Source organism: Schistocerca gregaria, chromosome 7 (assembly GCF_023897955.1).
Source record: "Schistocerca gregaria isolate iqSchGreg1 chromosome 7, iqSchGreg1.2, whole genome shotgun sequence".
In the NCBI taxonomy this organism is placed as follows: domain Eukaryota; kingdom Metazoa; phylum Arthropoda; class Insecta; order Orthoptera; family Acrididae; genus Schistocerca; species Schistocerca gregaria.
In genome coordinates, this window is record NC_064926.1 from 189,207,996 (window position 1) to 189,232,317 (window position 24,322).

At 43.8% G+C, this 24,322-nt stretch overlaps 1 protein-coding gene across 2 annotated transcripts in view; it reads left to right on the forward strand.

Moving 5' to 3' along the window:
• Positions 1–4,498: 4,498 nt before the first annotated feature.
• LOC126281541 (leucine-rich repeat-containing G-protein coupled receptor 5-like) overlaps positions 4,499–24,322 on the forward strand; it is a 685,956-nt gene continuing 666,132 nt past the window's right edge. For both annotated transcript variants that reach the window (XM_049980596.1, XM_049980597.1), the window contains exon 1: positions 4,499–4,748. In XM_049980596.1, the coding sequence (XP_049836553.1) occupies positions 4,519–4,748 (230 nt within the window). In that variant the 5' untranslated portion in view covers positions 4,499–4,518. The remainder of the gene's footprint in view (positions 4,749–24,322) is intronic.

Genomic DNA, 24,322 nt, shown 5'->3' on the forward strand with positions numbered 1-24,322 from the left:
GAATTCCACTGTTGAATGCAGATAAGGGAGTAGATAGGTGAAAGAAGTATAATGATGACCTCTACGAAGGGGAGGACTTGTCTGGCAATGTGACAAAAGGAAAAAATGGTGTTGATATGGAAGACATAGAGGATGTAGGGTCAGAGTTGAAAAAAAGTTTCAAGAATCTTGAGATCATTTAAAGCAGAATGGACAGATAACATACCATCGGAAATTCTAAAATCATTGAGGGAAGTGGGAACCACACGACTATCCAAGTTGATGGTTAAAATCTAAGAGACTGGCGACGCAATATAAGATTTTCGGAAAAATATTAACGATAGAAGAAAGGGTGGTAAGTGAGAGAACCAAGGCAGAACAGTGGAAGGAAAATTGAAGATCTGTTAAATGGCGATCAGTTTGGCTGTAGGAGAGGTAAAGGTACCAGAGGGGTTCACAGGATTTATTGACCTAGAAAAAAGGTTCGACTACGTAAAAGGCTCAAAATAATCGAATACAGATAAGGTACGGGAAAAGACGAGTAATGTACTAACATGCACAAGAATCAAGAAGAAGCAATAAGACTGCAATACAAAGAACGCTCTGATTAAGAAGGGTGTAAGACTGCATAATGCTTCGCTCCTACTGTTGAATCTATGCATGGAAGTAGCGATGGGGGAAGTAAAAGAAAGGTTCAAGTGTGGAATAAAAATTCAGCTTGTAAGGATGTCAGTGATAAAGATTCGCTGATGACATCGGTATCCTCAGTGAAAGTGGAGAAGAATTACAGGACCTGTTCAATGGAATGGCTTAATGAGTTCAGAATAAGGATTGAGAGTAAAGAGCAAAATACACAAACAATGAGAAGTAGCAGAAGTGAGAATACCGAGGAACTTAACATCGAAATTGATGTTCACGAAGTAGACGAAGTTAAGGAATTCTACGGCCTTGGAAGCAAAATAACCCATGCCGGACGGAACACGGAGGACATAAAAAGTGGACTATCACTTGCAAAAATGGCAGTCCTGGCCAAGAGAAGTCTACTTGTATCAAACATAGTCCTCAATTTGAGGAAGAAATTTCTGAGAATGTACGTTTGTAGAACAGCCTTGTATGGTAGTGAAGCATGACTGTGGGAAAGCCAGATCAGAAGAAAATCGAAGCGTTAGAGATATGGTGCTACACAAGAATGTTGAGAACAGAAGGGTTGACAAGGTAAGGAATGAAGATGTTCTGCGCAGAATCGGTGAAGAAATGAAAATAAGGAAAATACTGACAGTAAAAAGGAACAGGTTGATAGGGCGTATGTTAAGACATCAGAGATTAACTTACATGGTACTAGAGGAGGCTATAGAGGGTTAAAACCGCACTGGTATACATCCCGCAAATGTTTGAGGGCATTGGGTGCAAGTACTACTCCGGTATGAAAACGTTGACGAAGGAGAGGAAAACGTGGTCGACCGCATCAAGAAAATTAGAGGACTGATGACTAATACAGTATACATTTGAATGATTATTTTGTTTAGATGATGCTGGAGGGTCGGTTTACAAAATATGTATACGTGATTAATTTAGCATAAATGATTTCTTAGTCCTACTCGTGCAACTATAGTTATTTTTTATTTGTTTGTATGCTGTAAGTTTTTAAATAGAACTTTGTCCACGGAATAGAAGCTTCTCTAAAGAAGAAATGATTGTAGGTTGGATTAAAAATTTTATTTGCTACCTGTCAGACATTTTATGCTATTGTGATCAAAATTTTTTGTGGTTGGATCTTGAACTCCTTTCCGAACCACCGACAGCTTTAACCCTCGCAGTACCAGGGGGGGGGGGGGGGCTTGTTACTTCGTGCCCACCTTTCGAAAACATGGTAACCTAGTGTGTTACTTTATAATTTAAAATTCTGAAAAAAATATTTTTTTTAATGGTGACTTATATCAGATTCAGTAACTGTTTCAAATTCTTCAGTGACACTAAACACTATAATTTAAAATTCTGAAAAAATATTGTTTTTAATGGTGACTTATATCAGATTCAGTAACTGTTTCAATTTCTTCAGTGACACTTAAGCCAAAAATTTAAGTCTTAGTAGTGAATATGACCTTTCGAATGGTTCTTCCTTACCTAACTACATAACTTCAAAAAGCATGACTTGAATCTAAAGCAACGACAATTAATGGAATTAATATTTTAAAATTTTTGGTGGTTTTCATGAAGTACGCCTCAGTTTAAAAACTGGCTCTAAGCACTATGGAACTTAACATCTGAGGTCATCAGTCCCCTAGACTTAGAACTACTTAAACCTAAGTAACCTAAGGACCTCAATATTTTAAACGTAGTTGCACAACAGCAACGGTTTCACGTGATAAAATTATAAACTGCCCATCGGTTGCAATGGATAAAGAAATTCTTTACCTTGGTTTCGACAAATATAAATTTGTCGTCTTCAGAAGGTAACCTAAGGGCAATGAACATCATAGCTTACATTAGAAAAGTATGAAACTTATAAGCCAAGGATAAATTTTAAGACAAATTAGAGAACTCTTGCATTATAGAAGTATGATAACGACGACTGGTACTTACAATTTTACATTAGTACGGACTAATGCAGCATCGCCGTTTTTACAATTGTCGGCATAGATCCATGTGTCAAACATAAAATTTAGCCCTAGAATTAGGGTTTGTCACGTTAATGTAAAATAGCTCATGGATCTTGCAGAGATCACAACCGACTGAGCGTAATCGGCGAGCGTAGTTAACTCTGAAAACAGGGCACGTGGCGCTCGTGCCGAGAAACATATGCCAATTGGCGTACAAAGGCAACGTGTAAATTATCAGTATTAATAGCGTCCATAGGTAGAGTAACAATACAAAAGGAAGAAAATTAATACTCCCGTTATAACAGTATGGGAACATTGTTACAAATAATGTAGTTGTACATAAAAAAGGCAGGTGGCGCTTACGCCGAGGAACATACGCCCACTGGCATGTACAGCTAAAATATAAAAAAATTACATTACTTTAATAGTGAGTCCCACAAACGGTATACATGTCAGAACTTTACAATTGACAATAGTGGCTCTTGTCAAGAAAGAATCCTGGTACACGATCCTGTTAATACACATTCACAGGATAAACAAAATTTTAGAGCCAGGCAAAATCACATAAGGGCCGATGTAGTAGCAAACATACATCGTGACAAAACCACCATTACATAGGGGATTTATTTCCTCAGGAAGCTATGATGAACCGTCAGTGCTTTAAGCTTACTACCCCTTATCATGGGTGAATCCAGGAAAATCATCGACATCCTCTGCTAGAGCAAATCGCTTTGGGAAGAAGACAATGCTTTGTGTGTGGTAGGATCAGGACGTAATAGTGAGCCGCTAAAACCTGGTGAAACCATTAACACTGATCGCTACCAACCGAAAATGATCGATGTAAATCGAGCATTACGTGAAAATCGACCGGAATGTGGGAAAAGGCAACACAAAATCATATTGCTCCATGATACCGCCCTATTATACAATGCAAAACGGGACAGGAAAACGATCGAGGCCTTCATTTGGGAAATACTAGTGCACGCGGCTTATTCTCCAGACTTGGCTCCGTCCGTTTATCATCTATATGCATCACTGGGAGACGTCCTCGATAAACAACGCTTCAATTAGTATGAAAATGGTTCGCTGACTGGTTCGCTTCAAAAGAAAACCTGTACTTTTTAGTTTTTTCACGTGGCATTCAAGGCCTGCCGGAGAGGTGAGGCCTCATACTTTGGGGAGCGTAGGGGACGATGCGGGAAGGCCGCACCGCTGTGTTAGGCAAGGTCCTAGCGGAGGTGGTTTGGCATTGCCTTCCTCCGACCGTAATGGGGCTGAATGATAATGAACAACACCCAGTCGTCACGAGGCATGTAAAATCCCTGACCCCGCCGGGAATCGAAAGCTCCCGCAAGACCACGAAGTGAGAACTGTATTAAGTAGAAAAGGAGACTATTTTGATTAAATATGATTTATCAGTTTCAAACAACAGACGTGTAATTACTGCAACCAAATTCCGGTTTCATACTTCTGTATCTGGTAGATGTACACGCCTCATGTGAGACTTGTACATCGACGAATGCGGAGCAGGAAAGAAACGTGGCCGCACGGTATTAGCCGAGCGGTCTAGGGCGCTGCACTCATGGACTGTGCGGCTGGTCCCGGAGGAGGTTCGAGTCCTCCCTCGGGCATGGGTGTGTGTGTTTGTCCTTAGGATAATTTACGTTAAATAGTGCGTAAGCTTAGGGACTGATGACCTTTAGCAATTAAGTCCCATAAGATTTCACATTTGAAAGAAACGTGCGCGTGGTTAAGTGGGAGCTACTTCCAACAATGACGCAGCAGGGAACCAGTGACGTACTAGCCGCAGTACGCACGACGGCCGCCGGGCGGCAGCACCGTCGCCCCCCGGTGCCCCGCGTCGCGCTGCGTGCCGGCGCGCGCTCCGGCCGGCAGTCAGTCGCTCGCCGACCGTCGCAGGCGCCGCAGGACTTGCGCCATGGCCCTCGCGGCCCGCTACGCCCGCGCTTCGCTGGTGCTGCCACTGGTGCTGCAGCTGCTCCGGACCGCCGCCGCCTCTGACACGGTGACCGGCCGCGGCCGGCTCGACGCCTGCGTGGTGCCCGGCTGCAGCTGCCTCGACGGCGGCGCCGACGTCTCCTGCCGCGACGCTGCGCTCGGAGACGCCTTCTTCGACGACGTCGCCGTGTCGCCCGCTGCCACCAGGCTGTGAGTACCTGATGCACTCTGCTCGCCATTCCTTGCTCCATTTATTACCTGCCTGTCTCCAACTATGCCTTTGACAGCTCTGTTTCTGCATATTTGCCCATTTAGTAATGCCCTACGCAGCTCCTCGTTTATTTAGAAACATTACTGAAATAAACATTTGATTCGAGAACAACTAATGATACGTATTTGCCATTACTGTTATAAGATCATTACCAAGTGTTCTGTGTGCCAAAAAATGTTAACGACCCCATCATATCGACGTGTGTGGCATGAAAGCCAAATAATAATACTACACAGAATGTCCCATTTACATTGTCCATCCCAAACAAGTTTTCCTAGAGAAGAAAAATAAAAATTGTATCAAGAAAATGTTGTTTAGCTACCAGGTGACATTAGCCAGCATGTCTTTCTTGCAACTGCGTTCATTAAGAAGATATGGTCATCAGTACGGCTCATTTTAAAAAGCGGGCAATACTTTTTATTCGCTTGTCCCTTTCCTTTCCTCAAAACCTGTTCAGAAACGTATCACAGTGTACCATTCACGTAAATATGGTGTTTTTAAGAAAAGAATGGCTCTGAGCACTATGGGACTTAACTTCCCAGGTCATCAGTCCCCTAGAACATAGAACTACTTAAAGGTAACTAACCTAAGGACATCACACACATCCATGCCCGAGGCAGGATTCGAACCTGCGACCCTAGCGGCCGCGCGGTTCCAGACTGTAGCGCCTAGAACCGGCTGGCGGTGTTTTTAAGAAACGGAACACGAAATTGATCTTGACTGTCCTGTACAAGAGGGTACTCGGGGTAACGTAAGTCTTTCACTTGCTGAAGCTGATGGTAAACAAATGTAAAACAAGTAAAAAGCTCACCGATCACTTAGTCAGCTATCTTCAACGAAGATAAGGTAGAAACGCTAGTCATCTATGGACAATTTAAGTTACAAGAACATTAACTGCAATAATGTTTTCATATTTACAATATGGGTACATGTATTACAGTACTGAAGTACTTTTAAACGATATGATGTTCTACATTCTCTTCGTTGGTACACATGTACTAGCATTTGTTCAGAGACGAATGAGCGACGGCAGAAAAACAGACATCTCCGCAAATCAAACTTGCGTGCTGCCCCGGCGCACATACAGACGTATGAATGCCGTAGCAAAGACATTTCAAAACTATTTCGTCGTTCGACGCGATACCAATAGGTGTGTGTCCCTCTTCTAGCAGTAGCTCCGGTCCAGAACACGTTGTTTTATAGTCTACTGCATATATTTCAGTTCGACACCTTTTTCATCTCCCATCACTATGACGTCCATGGGAGTTTACCTATGCATTGAGAGATTGAGAACCAAAGAACTAAATTCGGTTTAGGCAGTAAGAAGAAGAGGAGCCGGGATCTTCAACGGTAAAACGATAATCTACGAACGTAGGCAGCAGTCTAATACAGCCCCAACCCATCTGTTGCGTGGTTACATATAAACAGCTCCACTTGCTGACCTGATTTGTGTTTCAAACTGTCTTTAGTGTTTAACTACATTTTCTGTTCTCTGACGTCACCAACATTGTTGGACGAAAGTTTAGGCACACAAATATGCTTAGGCCACTGCCTAATGCCGATGAAACATACCTCACCAAGGATATAATAAATCGATTATGTAGGTTTGTACGGCCAGGTTTTAATTCTGATAAAACTTCTGGACAGAGTGTGTGAAACTATTTACTGCAGAATGAGATTTTCGTTCTGCAGCGGAGTGTGCGCTGATATGAAACTTCCTGGCAGATTAAAACTGTGTGTCGGGCCGAGACTCGAACTCGGGACCTTTGCATTTCGCGGGCAACTGCTCTACCAACTGAGCTACCCAAGCACGACTCACGCCCCGTCCTCACAGCTCTACTTCTGCGAGTACCTCGTCTCCTACTGCAGTTTCGTCCCCATCTGCGGGAGACATCTTCGGAAGTATCTGTGCCCGAACATTGAAGAGTCACTACAACCGGATAGTGAAAATCGAATTTGGAACAGTTTTTTGCTGTTGTGTTTACGTGCTAAGGCACGAAGCGGTTTCCCTAGACCGGTCAAATATCGGTTTCCTGATGATCTGCGTAAGTTATTTTATACAGAAGACCTCTGGAAATCAGCCGATCCGGTTTCCTATTTAGTGAGCACATTAGTCATTTCTCATCAATTAGTCCAGGAGATAGACAACTTGGTGCTCTGTCAAACATTTCAACTTATCCTTCAGTGCAGGAAAAGTCATTCCATCCAGGTTAGATGAAGAGTTTTAAAAACAAGGCGTAACGTGAAAACTGAAGCGTTTGTATGGGAGCAAAAATCGATTGTGTGAGAGCAAATGTGGGAGCTAAAGCCACATTTCCACAATCGATATTGGAGAGTTTATATGACAAAACAGAAACAGTATTGGAAAATCAGATTACGAAGTACATTAAGATTTATAACTGAAACTGAACCAGTCCCAAGTAATCATACTTGCGGCTGGTTACCGTGCCAGTTATAAACCTTATAGTATAACAGCAGCCACTGCTCTCAGCATGTCAATTTTCGACAAAATAGCGTTACGAAATACAGTATTGGGAGCGCCATGTAGACGGCTTTTCAGTTTTAAGTAAAGAAAAGGTAAGGTGCTTAAAATCTACAAATAAGCGACGACTATTCACATTAACAGATCCTACGTCGTACAGTTTTGTCGCGCTTCTCAGCAGTGTATCGCCGAATCCTGTGCGACTCGTGAAGTGAAGAGCTGAGTGAGCCGCGAGCGCCCAGGTTGGCGCGAGCGCCGCCCGGCGCTGGCAGCTGTTGACGGAGTGCGGTGGAGTAATCGGCAGCCGCGGTGCCCCACTCCACTCCACGCGCCTCGGCTCGGCTCGGTCGCGTGCTTGCTTTGCTCTCGACGTGCGCGGCGCTGTGGCCCGCTGCCGAGCCGCCGCTAAGTGCCATTATCGCGTGCGCCGGTCCGCCACCTGCGAGCGCGTGTCGCAAGGCGGCCGCGGGAGGCGCGCACGCGGCTCTGAGCCCTGACGGCGCGCCGCGCCGCGCCGGGAGAAAGCCCTGCTAGCGCCGGTACACCACGCCACGCGCCGGCCGCAGCCACAGGTGGTCGGGGCGGCAATTTACATTCTAGGCCCACACTCCCAGCCTGCCCGGCCGCCACCTACAAGCACATTCCTGCCTCACAGCCAGGGCTGCGGAACAGGATGCAGACGATGATGTCGGAATTGGGGCGCTTTTACTGACGGGTCGAAAACGGACGAACGTCCTGGGGCTCAGAGTACACGGAGTAGGATAAACAGGGTTGTTCAACACGCTTGTGATGACAAGGGGAGGTCTCGGTGTTGATGTCACAGATTTACTTCAGGCTTTGTACACCTTTAGTAGGCCGTTAGAATAACATAACGTGCAAGTAGTAAGGTGCACTACTCGGGCAACTCCGAGAAAATAACAAGAGAAATTTTACGCGTCTATCATGCAACGCATGTATCTGTGCGTAGGTGCTTCACGTTCTAGTCCACGGTCATCAACTGATTAGCGTTCCAGCTAAACAAGTCGAAAGTGTATGAGGCGATGGTTCGACCCCTGCTCTAAATTAATTTTTAATCTGTATTGTTTCAACACTGTTCTTATTATTTATGTGACATTTGGGTGATAATCTAATTAAAGAAAACCACGTGTATTTACGAGAAGTTTTAATGAAATTCATGTTATTTGACTACTTACTACAGGGTGGCGCACGAAATGTGTTGCCAATTGTTTCTTTCACAATTTACGACGCACATTAGATATCCCACTACGATCTCTACAACAGTACCAGCAGAGCTTGGAAAAACAAATGAGTCACGAAATGACGTGTAATTCACGATACTGCCGCTAGGACACTAGTAAGCAACAATGGCTGACAATGGAAGACTCAAGACACAGCAACGATCGGCAATTGTGTTACTTTTTCATGAAACGAAAAGCCTTGATGTGACGCAGAGGCATTTTCGACAACAGTTTAACACACGATGGGTCCCTTGCAAGAAGACCATCCACAGGTTGTACGATAAATTTGTACAGGAAGGAAAAGTATTGGAAGCGAAGCGACCTCGGCCTAAGCCTGTTTTGTTCGCCGGAGAATACTGAAACGGTACGAGTTACTGTACAGAGAAGTCGCGGGAAATAATGCAGAAAGGCAGCACCGCAACTGGGAATATCCAGACGCTCCGTTCAACGCATTCTTAAAAGTGACCTTCATATGTACCCATACAAGACGACCTGTGCACAGAAGCTCTCTGAAGAACACAAGCAGCAGAGACTACTGTTTGCTCAGTGGGCGGAGGATAGGGAAGAAACTCTCAACAACGTATGGTTTTCAGACGATGCGCATTTTCATTTAGATGGTGTGGTTAACAAACAAAATGTACGCTTTTGGGCCTCTGAAAACACACAAGTCCTTCATGAACGACAACATTATGCTCCGAGGATTACAGCATGCGCAGCAATTTCCCGTCACGGACTTATTGGACCCTTTTTCTTTGAAGAAACTGTGAAGAGCGAGCGTTATTTGAGCATGCTTCGCAGTAGATTCATTCCACAGCTTCTTGCTACTGCCTTGCCCTTCAACATGCAGTGGTTCATGCAAGATGGAGCAAGGCCACAGACTGCAAATATTGTGTTGGAGTTTTTACACGAGCATTTCGACATGCGGACCATTTCCTTCAGGTTCCCAGGTTGCTTCAATGACGGACAAAATTTGCCCCCCAATAGTCCAGACCTCAATCCATGTGACTTTTTTTCTTTGTGGGTACCTAAAGGAAAATTTTTTCCCGAAACGTCCACGTGATTTAATGGAGCTCAGAAGACTTATTGTTCCAGCTTGCAGTGAAATTACGGAAGAAATGTGCCGTAGGGTAATCACTAACTTCAGTATTCGTTTGCAAGAAGTTAGGAAACGAAATGGTGGACATACTGAGCATGTGCTAAGTTAGAACAAGTCTCCATGGACGGCTCTTCATTGTAGTATATGTTCCTTACAGATTGTATTGACAACAAAGTTTATATTCAAAAACAAAATGGTAACACATTTCGTGCGCCACCCTGTACTTTTAATTAAAGGCCGGTCGCTGTGGCCGAGCGGTTCTAGGCGCTTCAGTCCGGAACCGCGCGCCTTCTACGGTCGCAGGTTCGAATCCTGCCCCGGGCATGGATGTGTGTGATGTCTTTAGGTTAGTTAGGTTTAAGTAGTTGTAAGTCTGGGGACTGCTGACATCAGATGTTAAGTCCCATAGTGCTTAGAGCCATTTGAACAATTTTAATTAAATTTAATTATTAGAACAAGCATATTTATTCCTGTGGACAATTAAATGAAGAAAAACATGGAGTTTTCCTGAAAATGTATACCTGTCGTGATTTGCGAAATCCCTTATACATGCAATCTGGTGAGGTTCCCGGAACTACTTTGCACCATGACGCTTCGAGCTGCATCCACAGAGGCGGACCGCATCAAGTAGTTAATCTGCGTGGCGCTGAGACGTTGCTAATGTAGCAAGAACGAATAGTGCACGTGTAAATATTTGGACTATCACAGAATTTACACTTTTACTACAAAAATGGAGGTTTGAGTAGGAATCAAAAACCGTCCCTCATACACGTTCGTCTCACGAAGATCAAACGCTAATAACTTGATGACTACGAACTCTAACGTCTGGCGTCTACGCACGGATACATGCAGTACATAAAACACGCGCAAAACTACTCTTGCTATTTTCTCGGAATTGCCAGAGTAGTGCACCTTACTATTCGCACAGTATATTGTTTTAGTGGCCTACTAAAAGTGTACAAAGTTTGAAGTAAATCCGTGATCCCAGCGTTGTGGCCTTCCTTCGACAGATTACACACTAAATGATAATATGAATGAAAACAGCATGTAGTCTCTTGTGGTATGTTCACAAATGTTCGGTTTGCGATCTTTAATCAAACACACGTCCGGTCCACGGATAATACAGCAATATCGGTTGTCAGTAACGTTGAATCCTGCGTGTGCTGCACAAACCAATGGCACCCGTACCAATTAGAGCAGCAAAATCGTCTCTCGAAGGAGGACACTGACCGGCGAGTGCAGTTTGCAGATCGGCCCTGAATTAGTGTAACAGGAATCCAAATTTCACACGACAAGTGTTGTTGAGTGACAGAGCTGGTTTTTATGTGCAAGGAGAAATAAACAGAATCATCTTTAGTGGTCAGATGCAAACCCATGCAAAGGTGCTGGTGGTGAAAAAGCGATGGTTTGCTGTGGGATTTGGAGCACAGGAATCTTGGTTCCACTGTTTACTGATCGAACCCTGAATAAGGAGGGCTATCTTAACATCATCCGTGATTATGTGCTTCCAACGCTGTTGAATTCGCAGGGTAATTTTCCAACCTTTTTCCAACTACACGGTGCACCTCCCCACTACGCTACAGGAGTCAGATAGTTTCTGGGTGCATTGGAGGTCACTGGATAGGTAGGAGGGGGCCTAAACGAATGGCCAACGCGGTCCCCTGGTCTACCCCTCTTGACCGTTATGTGTGGGGACATTTGAAATCAACTGCGTATGAGGTAGAAAGCAAAAATTTAGCACATCTTTGCTGACGTACTAAGGAGACGTGTGTCTGTGGACCCACAGATCCTGCCATCTGTGCAGCAAGGCTGGCAAAAAAGACTGCGATTGTGTGTCCAGCGCAATGGAGGTCATATTGAGCACATAATGTAATGTCGACTTTGACATGTGTCCTAAGATTTAAGATATCGTAACTCCTACACAAATAAAGATATCTTAAGGAGTGCTAGTTCTGCAAGGTTCGCAGGAGAGCTAATGTAAAGTTTGGAAGGTAGGAGACGAGGTACTGGCAGAAGTAAAGCTGTGAGTACCGGCCGTGAATCGTGCTTCGGTAGCTAAGATGGTAAAGCACTTGCCCGCGAAAGGCAAAGGTCCCGAGTTCGAGTCTCGGTCAGGCACACAGTTCTAATCTGCCAGGAAGTTTCATATCAGCGCACACTCCGCTGCAGAGTGAAAATCTCATTCTGGATATCTTAAACTAGATTTCACTTGTGTATTCCTGAGAAAGAGGAAGTTCAAAATGATGTGCCTCTGCCCCCTTTCCCGTGTAAGACACGTAACCCAAATCTAAAACGGCGGATTTTAAGATGGCCGCCGGTATCGCCATAGCTCTTATAATTTGCGCCCCCACCTGCAGACACCTCCTACCAGCGCCGTTACGATTCCTCACATCGATCGAGCTTTGTAAGGTTCTATCCAGACTTTATCCTAACCCTGTCGAATACAAGATAGTGATTACGACATGTATGCGCAATAGCGAGCTGCGTCGCTGACGTCAGAGCGAATTATAGCGAACCGAATCGGCACTCAGTAGTATGGAGTTGCCATAACGTATTCTGTGGTAATTGCGTTTACGAGTGAAAACAATGTTGTTCACGGCGGAGAGAATTTTTATTTAGTAACTGGCGACTGAGGACAGAGTTACGCCGCAAGTATCAGTGTATTGAAGGATATTTTAGAGTACGTTTTTCAGTGAAAAATAACTGTTTGTTGTGCGGTCGCCAGTTGTACTAACCACAGCAGGCAAGTAAGTAAATTACGAATCAGGTTTCATACGTTTCCTAAAAACAATGAAACGAAACGAAACTGGACAAAGGCAGAAAACATGCAGATTCGTTTTCAGTTGAAAATGCTCGTGTATGCTCAATATGGAAGGGATGTGATAAGTGAATTGTCGAATATTCTCCCGGAACGCAAACTGAAGACTGATGCTGTTCCAGCCGTTAATCTACTGTACTCCGATGCTGATTAGGGCGTAAGAATAAGTCTAATAATGAGAGAACTATTCGGGCACAAAAACAGAGCAGGGTGGAACAGTGGTTAACACACTGGACTCGCTTCCGTGAGGACGACGATTCAATCCTGCGTCCGGTCATCCTCATTTAGGTTTTCCGTGATTTCCCTAAATTGCTTAAGAGGAACTGCCGGGATTGTCCCTGTCGACAGGGCACGACCGCTTTCCTTCTCCATCCTTTCCTAATCCGAACTTTTGCTCCGTCTCTAATGATCTCATTGTCTAAAAGACGTTAAACACTGATCTCCTTCTCGTCCTCGGGCACAAAAACGAAGTGACTGTTCAGAAGTAAAAGATATTATACAGGTAAACATATCGCCTACCGATGAAGAAAGTAGTACTGTGCAAAAGGCTAACCGTGACAGCGAAGACTGCTGTGAATGTGACATTGCGTGCTTTCACCAACAGTTATAAAATTATGGGAACGGAAATGAAAGACCTTAAGCAAGAGAATGCAGATTTACAGGATCGTCTGCCTCGGTATAACGCCGAGTTACTGAAACATGTTCAAAAACTGAGTCAGGGCTCTTTTTCTGTCAACAAGAAGTGGTTATGAAAGGACGATGTACTGGCTGGTCATCTGAAAATATTGCCAACTTTACGTTGCCTATCTTATTTTTTGTCAGGATTGCTCTAACGTGTTTCGTAAGAGTATGCACTTTCATTAGAATGAAAAGTATCAGTAAGGGAGAAAAATGCAAAGGTAGTAAGCGAACTGAGAGTGAACAAACATCTACTCATCTGCATATATACTCCGCTAGCCACCAAACGGTGTGTGGCGGAGGGCACAATTCGCACGAAAGTCAACCCCCCCCCCCCCCCCCCCTCTGTTCCACTCACGGATCGCACTAGGGAAAAACGGCTGTCTGGACGCCTGAACGCTTCAGTACCACCTCTAATTTCAGTTATCTTTGAACGGTGATCATTGAGCGATTTGAAAGTTGGTGGTAATAATATATGCTCTACATCCTCGGCGGAGATAGGATTTCGGAATTTAGTGAGTAGCCCCTTCCTTCTAGCGCGTCGTCTATCTGCAAGTGTGTCCCACTTCAAGCTTTCTATGAGATTTGTAACGCTCTCGCGATGGCTAAATGTACCACCCACGTATCTTGCCGCTCTTCTTTCGACCTCAATCACTTGAATCAGACAAACTAGTAAGCGTCCCATACAGACGAACAATACTCTAAGACTGGACGAACTAACGTATTGTAAGCTATTTCCTTTGTTGAAGGACGGCATCGTTTAAGGATTCTACCAAAAAACCGCAATCTAGAGCTCGGACATTATAGATGGTTTCTCCGTACTACAAGTTTATGAGATCCAAACCTACCGAGCGAGGTGGTGCAGTGGTTAGCGCCCAGGACTCGCATTCGGGAGGACCACGGGTCAATCCCGCGTCCGGCCATCCCGATTTTGGTTTTCCTTGATTTCCCTAAATCGCTCCAGGCAAATACCGAGCTGGTTCCTTTGAAAGGGCGCGGCTGACTTCCTTCTCCGCCCTTTCCTAATCCGATGAGACCGATGACCTCGCTGTTTGGTCCGTTCCCCCAAACAATCCAGTCCAATCTCTCTAAAACCGATGGACCCTCTTCTCCCATACGAAAAAACAGTGCCCTCCAAGAAGATGAAAGATGTTGACGTCCTTCGGAGGCTTTACACAGCATTTTAACGACCGTAGGAAAAACACTCTAATTAATGTAAAGCATGATAATAGTCTACATGACTACTCTGCAATTCACATTTAAGTGCTTGGCAGAGGGTTCATCGAACCACAATCATACTATCTCTGTACTATTCCACTCCCGAACAGCGAGCGGGAAAAACGAACACCTAAACCTTTCTGTTCGAGCTCTGATTTCTCTTATTTTATTTTGATGATCATTCCTACCTATGTAGGTTGGGCTCAACAAAATATTTTCGCATTCGGAAGAGAAAGTTGGTGACTGAAATTTCGTAAAAAGGTCTCGCCGCGACGAAAAACGTCTATGCTGTAATGACTTCCATCCCAGCTCGTGTATCATATCTGCCACACTCTCTCCCCTATAACGTGATAATACAAAACGAGCTGCCCTTTTTTGCACCCTTTCGATGACCTCCGTCAATCCCACCTGGTAAAGATCCCACACCGCGCAGCAATATTCTAACAGAGGACGAACGAGTGTAGTGTAAGCTGTCTCTTTAGTGGACTTGTTGCATCTTCTAAGTGTCCTGCCAATGAAACGCAACCTTTGGCTCGCCTTCCCGACAATATTATCTATGTGGTCCTTCCAACTGAAGTTGCTCGTAATTTTAACACCCAGGTACTTAGTTGAATTGACAGCCTTGAGAATTGTACTATTTATCGAGTAATCGAATTCCAGCGGATTTCTTTTGGAACTCATGTGGATAACAACAATAAATACATTAAAATATGGAAAATCTTGGTAACATACGTGTATGAGTTGAACGGGTATGTACCATGTGCCTACAACCTTGGATGCAGTGCGGCGTGACCAGGGGGTTCACAGTGACGTCACACCTCACAGACGCATGAACGTGATCCCTACCGCGATTAGATTTGTGACCCCCATCTAAAGTCCCAGTGCAGCCTACGCTCACCACATCGATAACAGTCGCAGTTGCCCTGATACATTCTCGGAAGTGAGCGACGTTGTGGGGATATGGATATGTGAAACAGTGTCTTTAGTGTGACGCCACGCGTAAAAATCACACCGTGTCAGGTTTGCAGATAGGAGCTATGTTACCAACTAGAGACTGCCAGCTGATGCATGAGCAGTTAATCGTCATTATACAAGAACTCACGAAAATCGTCCCGAAAGTGCAAAGGAGCACCAGTCTGTTGAAAAATTAAAGTGTTACTGTCTCACTACAGTGGCGGCATGAACTACGAGAGCTGCCTTTTCCGTTGGTCTGGCAGCCTTGTTGTTGGAGATCACCGCAGGGGGAAAAAACTTGATTTGCTGTTTCCGTACATATAACCATTAGCTCAGTACAAACGCTTTTTACAAAAATCGTTCAAATGGCTCTGAGCACTATGGGACTTAACATCTGAGGTCATCAGCCCCCTAGAACTTAGAACTACGTAAACCTAACATCACACACACCCATGCCCCGGGCAGGATTCAAACCTGCGACCGTGGCAGTCACGCGGCTCAGGACTGAATCGCCTAGAACCGCTCGTCCACAGCGGCCGGCCGCTTTTTACAATAACTTGAAAGTGTCTAGATTATTTTGAATAATCCCGTAACAAATTTCCTTGGCACGGAAGAACGTCTGTCCACAAGTCAGCATGGATTTACAAAGTATCGCTCTGCCCAAACTCAGCTTGCCCTTTTTCGCATGATATCCTGTAAACCATACATGAAGGGCAACATATTCCGTATTCCTAGATTTCCGGAAATCGTTTGACACGCTTCCTCACTGCAGGCTGTTAACGAAGGTACGATCATGGGACCCAGTTACCAGGTCTGTGAGTGGCTCGGAGACTTCTTAAGTAATAGAAACCAGTACCTTGTCCTCGACTGCGGGTGTTCACCGGACACAAGCGTATTGTCAATAGGGAGTCAGGGGTGTGTGATACGACCGAGCTTATTCCCGGTATACTTAAATCATATGACGGACAGGGCAACCAGCAGGCCGCGGCTGTTTCCTGATGGTGGTGTCACGAACAGGAATGTGCCGTCGTTGAGTGACTACAGGAGGATACACTATGACTTACAAGGGGACCCTCTATACTGTAAATCACGGATTTTGATGCGCTTCAAATATGTTTTAGAGACACTTACCATGAGTTGGTTTTTTACCGACGGGGGTTGGTTTTTGAGAAAATCGGTTTTGAAGTTCATTGTGTGCTTTCTATATCTGCAACATTAGTGGTATTTTGACTATGTCAGCGTTGCGCAGCGTAAAGGTTCTTGGCTATCACGCTGGAGTTACCGTGTTCGAGTTTTGCTCGCGTGATTCTTTTTTTTTCAGAATAGACCGAATTTTTCAATTTTATTTTAAAAGAATGTCAACAAACAGTGTAAGGTGTGCGAAATTATAAAGATGTATTCATTAATTTTTTCAAATATTCATTCCGTTCTGAGGGATCAAGGGGTCACCAATTTAGTATTGGAGGGCAGCGTGGAGGGTAAAAATCGTAGAGGGAGACCAAGAGATGAATACACTAAGCAGATTCAGAAGGAAGTAGGTTGTAGTAGGTACTGGGAGATGAAGAAGCTTGCACAGGATAGAGTAGCATAGAGAGCTACATCAAACCAGTCTCAGGACTGAAGACCACAACAACAACAACATTCATTCCGTTTGTGGTTGGCATCATATTCTCCCAAGTCATCTCCTTCGTTGAAATCTATCACTTCATCATCAATAATGATCTGTCTTTCTGCCAAGAGATCCTGTATTGCGATACATATCTCATCGCCAACTGCAACGGAATAGGCAGATATCACGCTAGGCGGTGTATTCGTTACGAGATTCAAATCGCGGAGTAGATTTTCGGCGTTTTTAACGGCATTTGTGATTTCGCCTTTTGATTTGTTGTTCAACTCCTCTAGTTGTGGATCATCTTCTGGCTGCACTACTGCAGAAACATATGGTTCTTCCATTTCACAGAATTTTTCTAACACACGGCGCTAGAGACGCTTTGCGAGCAACTGACACTGTAGTTAGATGCGAACGTAAAGGAATGCAACTCGCATCCTCATTGGCGTAGGAGCTGAGGTTCCCGTTACGGCTAACGGTATTCACGGGAGAGGGGACGATAATGGGCGGAGATCGATTTCAGCTAATACAAGAAGCGGCCGTTGTACGACCATTTGGAACTCCAACTGCGAACCACAAAGGGAATGAATATTTGAGAAAGTAATAACTGAACACAACTTTATAATTTTGCCCACCTTACTCTGTTTGTTGATATTCTTTGAAATAAAATTGAAAAATTCGGTCGATTTAGGAAAAAAAAAATACACGAGGGGAATTCCAACACGGTACCTCCACCGTCGTAGCCGTGAACCTTTATCTCTGCGCTACGCTGACATACTCGATATATCTGTGATGTTACGGATGTACAAAGCGCACAATGAACTTCAAAATTGATTTTCTCAAAAACCAAGGCCCGTCGCTAAAAAACGGGATAGCCAGGTACTCAGGGTAAGTGCCTCTAGAACATATTTGAAGCGCATCGAAATCCGTGATTTACCCTATGGAGGGTTCCCTTGTTAGACTGAATTTGTAGTTGGTGTGTTGAATGACATTTTGCTCAAAATGTAGAAAAATCCAAGTTAATGTTGATGAATAGGAACTCAAACCCGTAATCTTAGAGTACAGGGTTAGCAGCGTGCAGCTCCACGCAGTGACGTCAGGTAAGTATCTAGGCGTAACGTTTCAAAGCGATATGAAGTATAACGAGCCCACATAAAGGTAGCAGGGAAGGCAATTCGAGATGTGAGTTTATTGAGAGCATTTTTGGAAAGTGTGGTACGACTTTCTTGTGTACTGCTAGAGTCTTTGGGATCTTCACCTAGATCTGATTAAAGAAATACGTCGAAGCAATTCAGAGATGGCCTGCTATATTCGTAATCTGTAGGTTCTGTCAAATCCCCGGAAGGAATCGGGAGATTGTTCAGAGAGGTTATGTAGTAGAAAAGTACACTTAAAAGCGTTGTCTTTATTATTCACAAATATTAATCCTTACACTCTGTTAATCATGACTAAAAATATGGTCAATGTTTCACAAATCAAACTAGACTTCTTAAGCCCAATTATACCCTACACTGGATCGCAGAGTCGCGGTCTCAAGCGCACACTGCAATTCGTAAGCTTAGGCACCTAATTCCCGACTTGCACATTCACTGCAGCTTTTCTGTCTAGCGCGAAATGCTTCGATGGGCGCTCATGCGGAGGTAAACCGGCGACACACGAAGTGATTCGGCTCTTTCTCGTTACTCAGATGTTCTCCAAAAATTGATACCAAAGTGAGTTTTCACTATGTGCATTAGCTCGTAGTAGGCCGTTGTGATCTATTATTAAAAGCAAAATCAGAATAATTGTATTTTAGTAATAATTAATGAATAAAAATATGAGTTTTACGCGTTAGACCGAGGATAATCCCTTGCTCTTGTGTCAAATTAGCCAATAAAATCAGAAGACTCTTCAGTTGGCTCAATTGCTCACGATAGGTGAACTTGTAGAAGCATCCGTCGTTTGTGCCACATTCTGCTTTGTGACGCCGTGCATTAGCTACAGCACCCTCGTTCAGCTTGTAAGTGAAACGTGTTAGTAAAGCTTATGGCTTCAAGAGGCTGGAATGTTACGCCGCCTATGTCTGCTAGCCCTCTTCGCTCTGTCGCCTCGGGAAGTATTCGTTTACTGGAGGAAGGTTTTTTTTTTTTTTGTTATGCCTAAGGTGTAGACCAGTCGTTCCATAATCCTGATAAATGGATGTTCGTCGGACCCGTCAAGGCAGATCTCAACAACGAATAATTTACTCGTGGCGGCCGGCGTGTTGCAACACCGTTTGTAAGAAGCAGCACATTTCAGAAGCTCTGTAAAAGGGAGCAGGGAATGGCGTATTAAAATTTCTACATTCTTCTCCTGATCCTTACTGTCTGCAACACCCAACTTCTTGGAATGTTTTGGGAGCTCGTGAAATTGAATTCGATCATTAGCCCTCGTAGGTGTGGGAGTGGAGGTGCTGATTCGAGTAGTATCGATTTCTTTGTTCGGAAGTTTTGTGATCCGGGGACTGAGAGGCCTGGTAATGGGGTTACCAGTGCGTGGGTGTAGAGTGATCAACGGTTTTACCGTTTTGGTCGTACTGCTACGTAACGAGCGTACTTACTCGCAGCCGGCAGAATCCTAAATCTAAAGTGTGGAACCAGAAAGCTACTTCGACTCTTGATGTGTAAGTGAACGAGATAGACTTGGCGCCACAAACGCTTTATTTCCATGTTAGAACTGATTTTCTACTTCTCTTCATAATCACATTAATCGTGGGAAACCCACAGAGGCACGAAACGTTTTCTCACTTGAAAAGTTCAGAATACCGTCTTAGGGAACATAAAAGTTTAAGCCTACTACTCACGACAAGAAGGACGAGTACAACTGAGAGAGGACTCTGCCTCTGAATAAGTGTTTAAGGAGATCAAACAACGAAGGCCATCAGTCTCTTATTCATTCTCCTGGACAGAGCCATTGTACCCATTCTGTCTACGTACAGAGTAGCGTCTGTATGCAAGTGTGAGAAAGTGTCCTAAATAATGAAATCTTCTCATGCTTCCATCCGGTAGCCAGCCGGATGAAAGCCCGAGATTTCAGCGGCAGAACACGCCGGCAAATCCTACATTCATATGTAAGTGTCCTAATGTTTATGTAACGTGTGTCTCACGCTGAATATGGGAAAGCAGCCCTGTAGAAACCTAGTGGGATGCAGGAAACCGCCTAAAAGCCACATTCAGGCTGGTCGAACCCTCTTCATTGCTTCGCTAGGGGTATTTAACACACGCGACTAACCGAGCGAGTCTGGAGGAGGAACTTCTCTGTGCAGTTGACGACAACCATAGAGTCAGCGTAGCACAATTAGCTGCAACAAGTGATTTTGATTACATGACTGTCCGGAGAGGTACGCAAGAGAACCTTGCATGCGTGAGAACCTGCTGTATCTGCACTGTGTACATCGTGTGCAGGCATATCAGGTGCTGATTTTCCGGCACGGGTGCACTGCTGCGATTGATTCATTCGACAGTGTCTCAGCCCTCACTTTAGCGCAAATGTGTTGTTCGTGGGTGGTCTTTCTTTTAAAGTGATCGGAGTGTAAATTTTCGCAGTGAGCATGTATGAGCTGCCTCGAATCCTCACGAAACTGTGCAATCAGGTAATCAACAAAGGCGTTCGTTTGGATCGCATTGTTGGTGGTTGCTAGAGCGGTATGTTATTCTACCCAGGCTCAATAAAGAAATTTAACATTCGTTCTTGAAGTACGCTCTATCTGTTTTCGAAAGAACATGTGGCTATATGAGTGCGACAAAACATGCACTTCGTGCATTGTGGAACTACTACTCTTTCAGTGTTGATTTTCGTAGGCTTCTAAATAACGGTATGCGTGACAGATGGATACTCACCAACAACAGGGACTCAACGCAACGGCAGGTTGATGCATATATTCTTCCTAACGGAGGGCATGTTTTGTTTAGCAAAGTTACTGCATGGAGGTATTCTTTTCCACTGAGTTTCCCATGATAAATGTGTTGAAGAGTGCTAGAAGGTGGGTTCAAACATGGAAACAAAGCGTTCCTGTTTCTGAATCCATGTTCACATAAAATGTTTTCAGCCTCTGAGTTTGGGGAATGCTTCCTGAAAGTCTGGCCAAATCTTTTTGTTACACTTTTTATGGCCTAGTTGTTTTGTTGTGGAGATTAACGGCGGGATTAATTAGGAGCAAATTGGAAGAGGCTGGGAACAGTTAGCAGTATACGCATTCCAGTGCAATGGTCGGATATGGGAATCTTTCTCACAGTAGTTACACTGCTACACGACATTATTGTCTGTGAAGTAATGAGAAGTTTAGCCTTGTCTCGCGGGTCAAAGCGAGGCTGGCGACCCTTGACTAACTTTACGTGAGTAGCACCGCAGAGAACTATTCGGGTCCGCCAGTAAGTGCTTCCGGTTTCACCTGCGGAGCAGCACATTTCGTAATTGGTCTCGCAGGCCACACACTGCTGAAAGTGCGTTGACTTCCGGCCGCTTCCTCAAATTGGAGTCGGTGCGATGCTGACGCGACGAAAGCAACATTTGTACACACTCTGCAAACCACTGTGAATTTCATAAGTAAAAATGTAAACGTCGTATAACATTGTTGATGGGATGTCCTACGGGGTGTATTCAGCCGTCTGTGGGAAAAGATGTTCTTCTTCCTCACATATTGGTCACTTTCATTTCGGAAGTGTGAGGGATGTGTCGTATGCATATTTGTAGAGTTTCGGTGGTTGTAATGGATGTGTATACACAGGGTGTCGCAGAAGGGATAGTTAGTATGCAGGGATCTGACAGTAACGATCATTCAAAACAAAAAACTTCATACAGACATACGCACCATTCCGAATGGATTTCAAGACACATTTATTGTAAATTGTGTATTATTTTATGTGTTATTCAATACATTGTAAGGTTTACGCATGTGGTTTTAGAAAGTATCGACTGAAGGGAACACATTTCTCTGACATTCACCTCACATTACAACTGTCGTTCATTCACAATAAATGTTCGAATATCCCACCGTCGGTTTCATTTCATTTGTGCGATTTTGGGGGAACATGTGTTGCCTGCCGGAGTGTCCCTGTACGTTCCCTAATAAAGACAGCAGCGCCCATGATGCGACCAAGCTTCTCATCTCGTGTATTCATATTTCGTTTGTACACACGAGACTTTATCCAACAGTATAAACAAAATTGTAATTGTGTAATGTCTAGTTGGCCACTCAATTGAACTTCCACCACCACTCCAGTAATTAGGATAAGCCCTGTAAGAATAGCGGTTATCGCTGAAACAAGTGGTTTCCGGTTATATCGGTTTTATCCGTGGCAGTTTAACCTCACTGTTAAAACCCGTCAAAATAAATGTTTTCTGAAATAACCGATTTTCAAGTTTTTTGCTCTTATTATTTCCTGTAATAAACCTACAAGTCGAACACAAACTGAAAAATTTGGATTTTCTAAGTTGCAAGATACTCGTACATAGAATCAAAATATTAAATTAAATAGGCAAATAAAAGAAAACATAGTCCGTCCACTGTTCACTGCTTTTCTCTAAAACTGATAAGTGATAGAAGAGTACAAAAAATCGCCAGTCTTCTCATAAAGATTGTAATTTTTTGAAACTCTACTCAAAAATCATATTTTAATCAAGGATCACATCACTATTTGGGCGTTATGAATTCTCAGTTATAAACGGCGAAAACGGAAGTTGAAGAACTCTACTTTCTACATCTACATCTACATGGATACTCTGCAAATCACATTTAAGTGCCTGGCAGAGGGTTCATCGAACCACCTTCACAGTTCTCTATTATTCCAATCTCGTTTAGCGTGCGGAAAGAATGAACACCTATATCTTTCCGTATGAGCTCTGATTTCACTTCTTTTATCGTGGTGATCGTTCCTCTGTATGTGGGTCGGTGTCAAAAAAATATTTTCGCATTCGGAGGAGAAAGTTGGTGATTGGAATTTCGTGATAAGATTCCGTAGCAACGAAAAACACCTTTCTTTTAATGATGTCCAGCCCAAATCCTGTATCATTTCTGTGATACTCTGTCCCGTATTTCTCAATAATACAAAACGTGCTGCCTTTCTTTGAACTTTTTCGATGTATTCCCGTCAGTCCTATCTGGTAAGGATCCCACATCGCGCAGCAGTATTCTAAAAGAGGACGGACAAGCGTAGTGTAGGCAGTCTCCTTAGTAGGTCTGTTACATTTTCTAAATGTCCTGCCAATAAAACGCAGTCTTTGGTTAGCCTTCCCCACAACATTTTCTATGTGCTGTTTCCAATTTAAGTTGTTCGCAATTGTAACACCTAGGTATTTAGTTGAATTTACGGCTTTTAGATTAGACTGATTTATCGTGTAACCGAAGTTTAACGAGTTCCTTTTAGCACTCTTGTGGGTGACCTCACATTCTTTATTTAAGGCCAACTGCCACTTATCGCACCGTTCAGATATTTTTTCTAAATCGTTTTGCAGTTTGTTTCGATCTTCTGATGACTTTAGTAGTCGATAAATGACAGCGTCATCTGCCAACAACCAAGTCTTGCACACTGCACTGCCACGACGACATACGGCAACGGGGACGTCACTGTCTCAGCAATGCTATACTAATTCTTATGCACGTGTCTGCCGATCGTTTCTGTCAACACTGTTATTAAAACATCACTGATCGCTTTTCCAATTCTCTATAATAACACAATATTTCAAACCAAGTCCACAGGACTACATCCAGCATCTCTACGATCGTCTCCATGGGAGAATAGCAGCCTGCATTGCTCCGAAAGGTGGATATACACTGTACTAGTGCGGACATTGTGCATGCTCTGTTGCCTGTGTCTATGTGCCTGTGGTTCTGTCAGTGTGATCATGTGATGTATCTGACCCCAGGAATGTGTCAATAAAGTTTCCCCTTCCTGGGACAATGAATTCACGGTGTTCTTATTTCAATTTCCAGGAGTATATATGAGGGGTCCACTTGTACGTGGAACCCGACTTTGTGATATACATCACGAAAATTGACATGAAATAGTTACAACATGTAGAAGGGATTGCTCCTTTGACACCACTGAACCAAAGATGTTGCTTGAGTGGCAGAATCGATTGTAACTAGGGGTGCACGGAGAGCAGTAGCAGTTGTCGTTGCACTCTGTTAAATGTACGATGTAAGACTTAAAGCCAGTGGCTATGGACGCAGCATAATACAATTTTGTAAGATATTGAAATTTTGTATATTTAGTGTTAAGTATGCAGCAACGCAATGTGGATCTTCCTAATTTCACGGTACAGGCCGTTGAGTGTAGGAACCATGTAGTTGCCATCAGATTTAAGGTAAAGGTTCATCAGTTATACCTGATTTGAAATATTTTGTAAACCTGATACAGTGAAGTTGAATTTTGGAATCTATTTTTTCAAACGAAGTCAGACC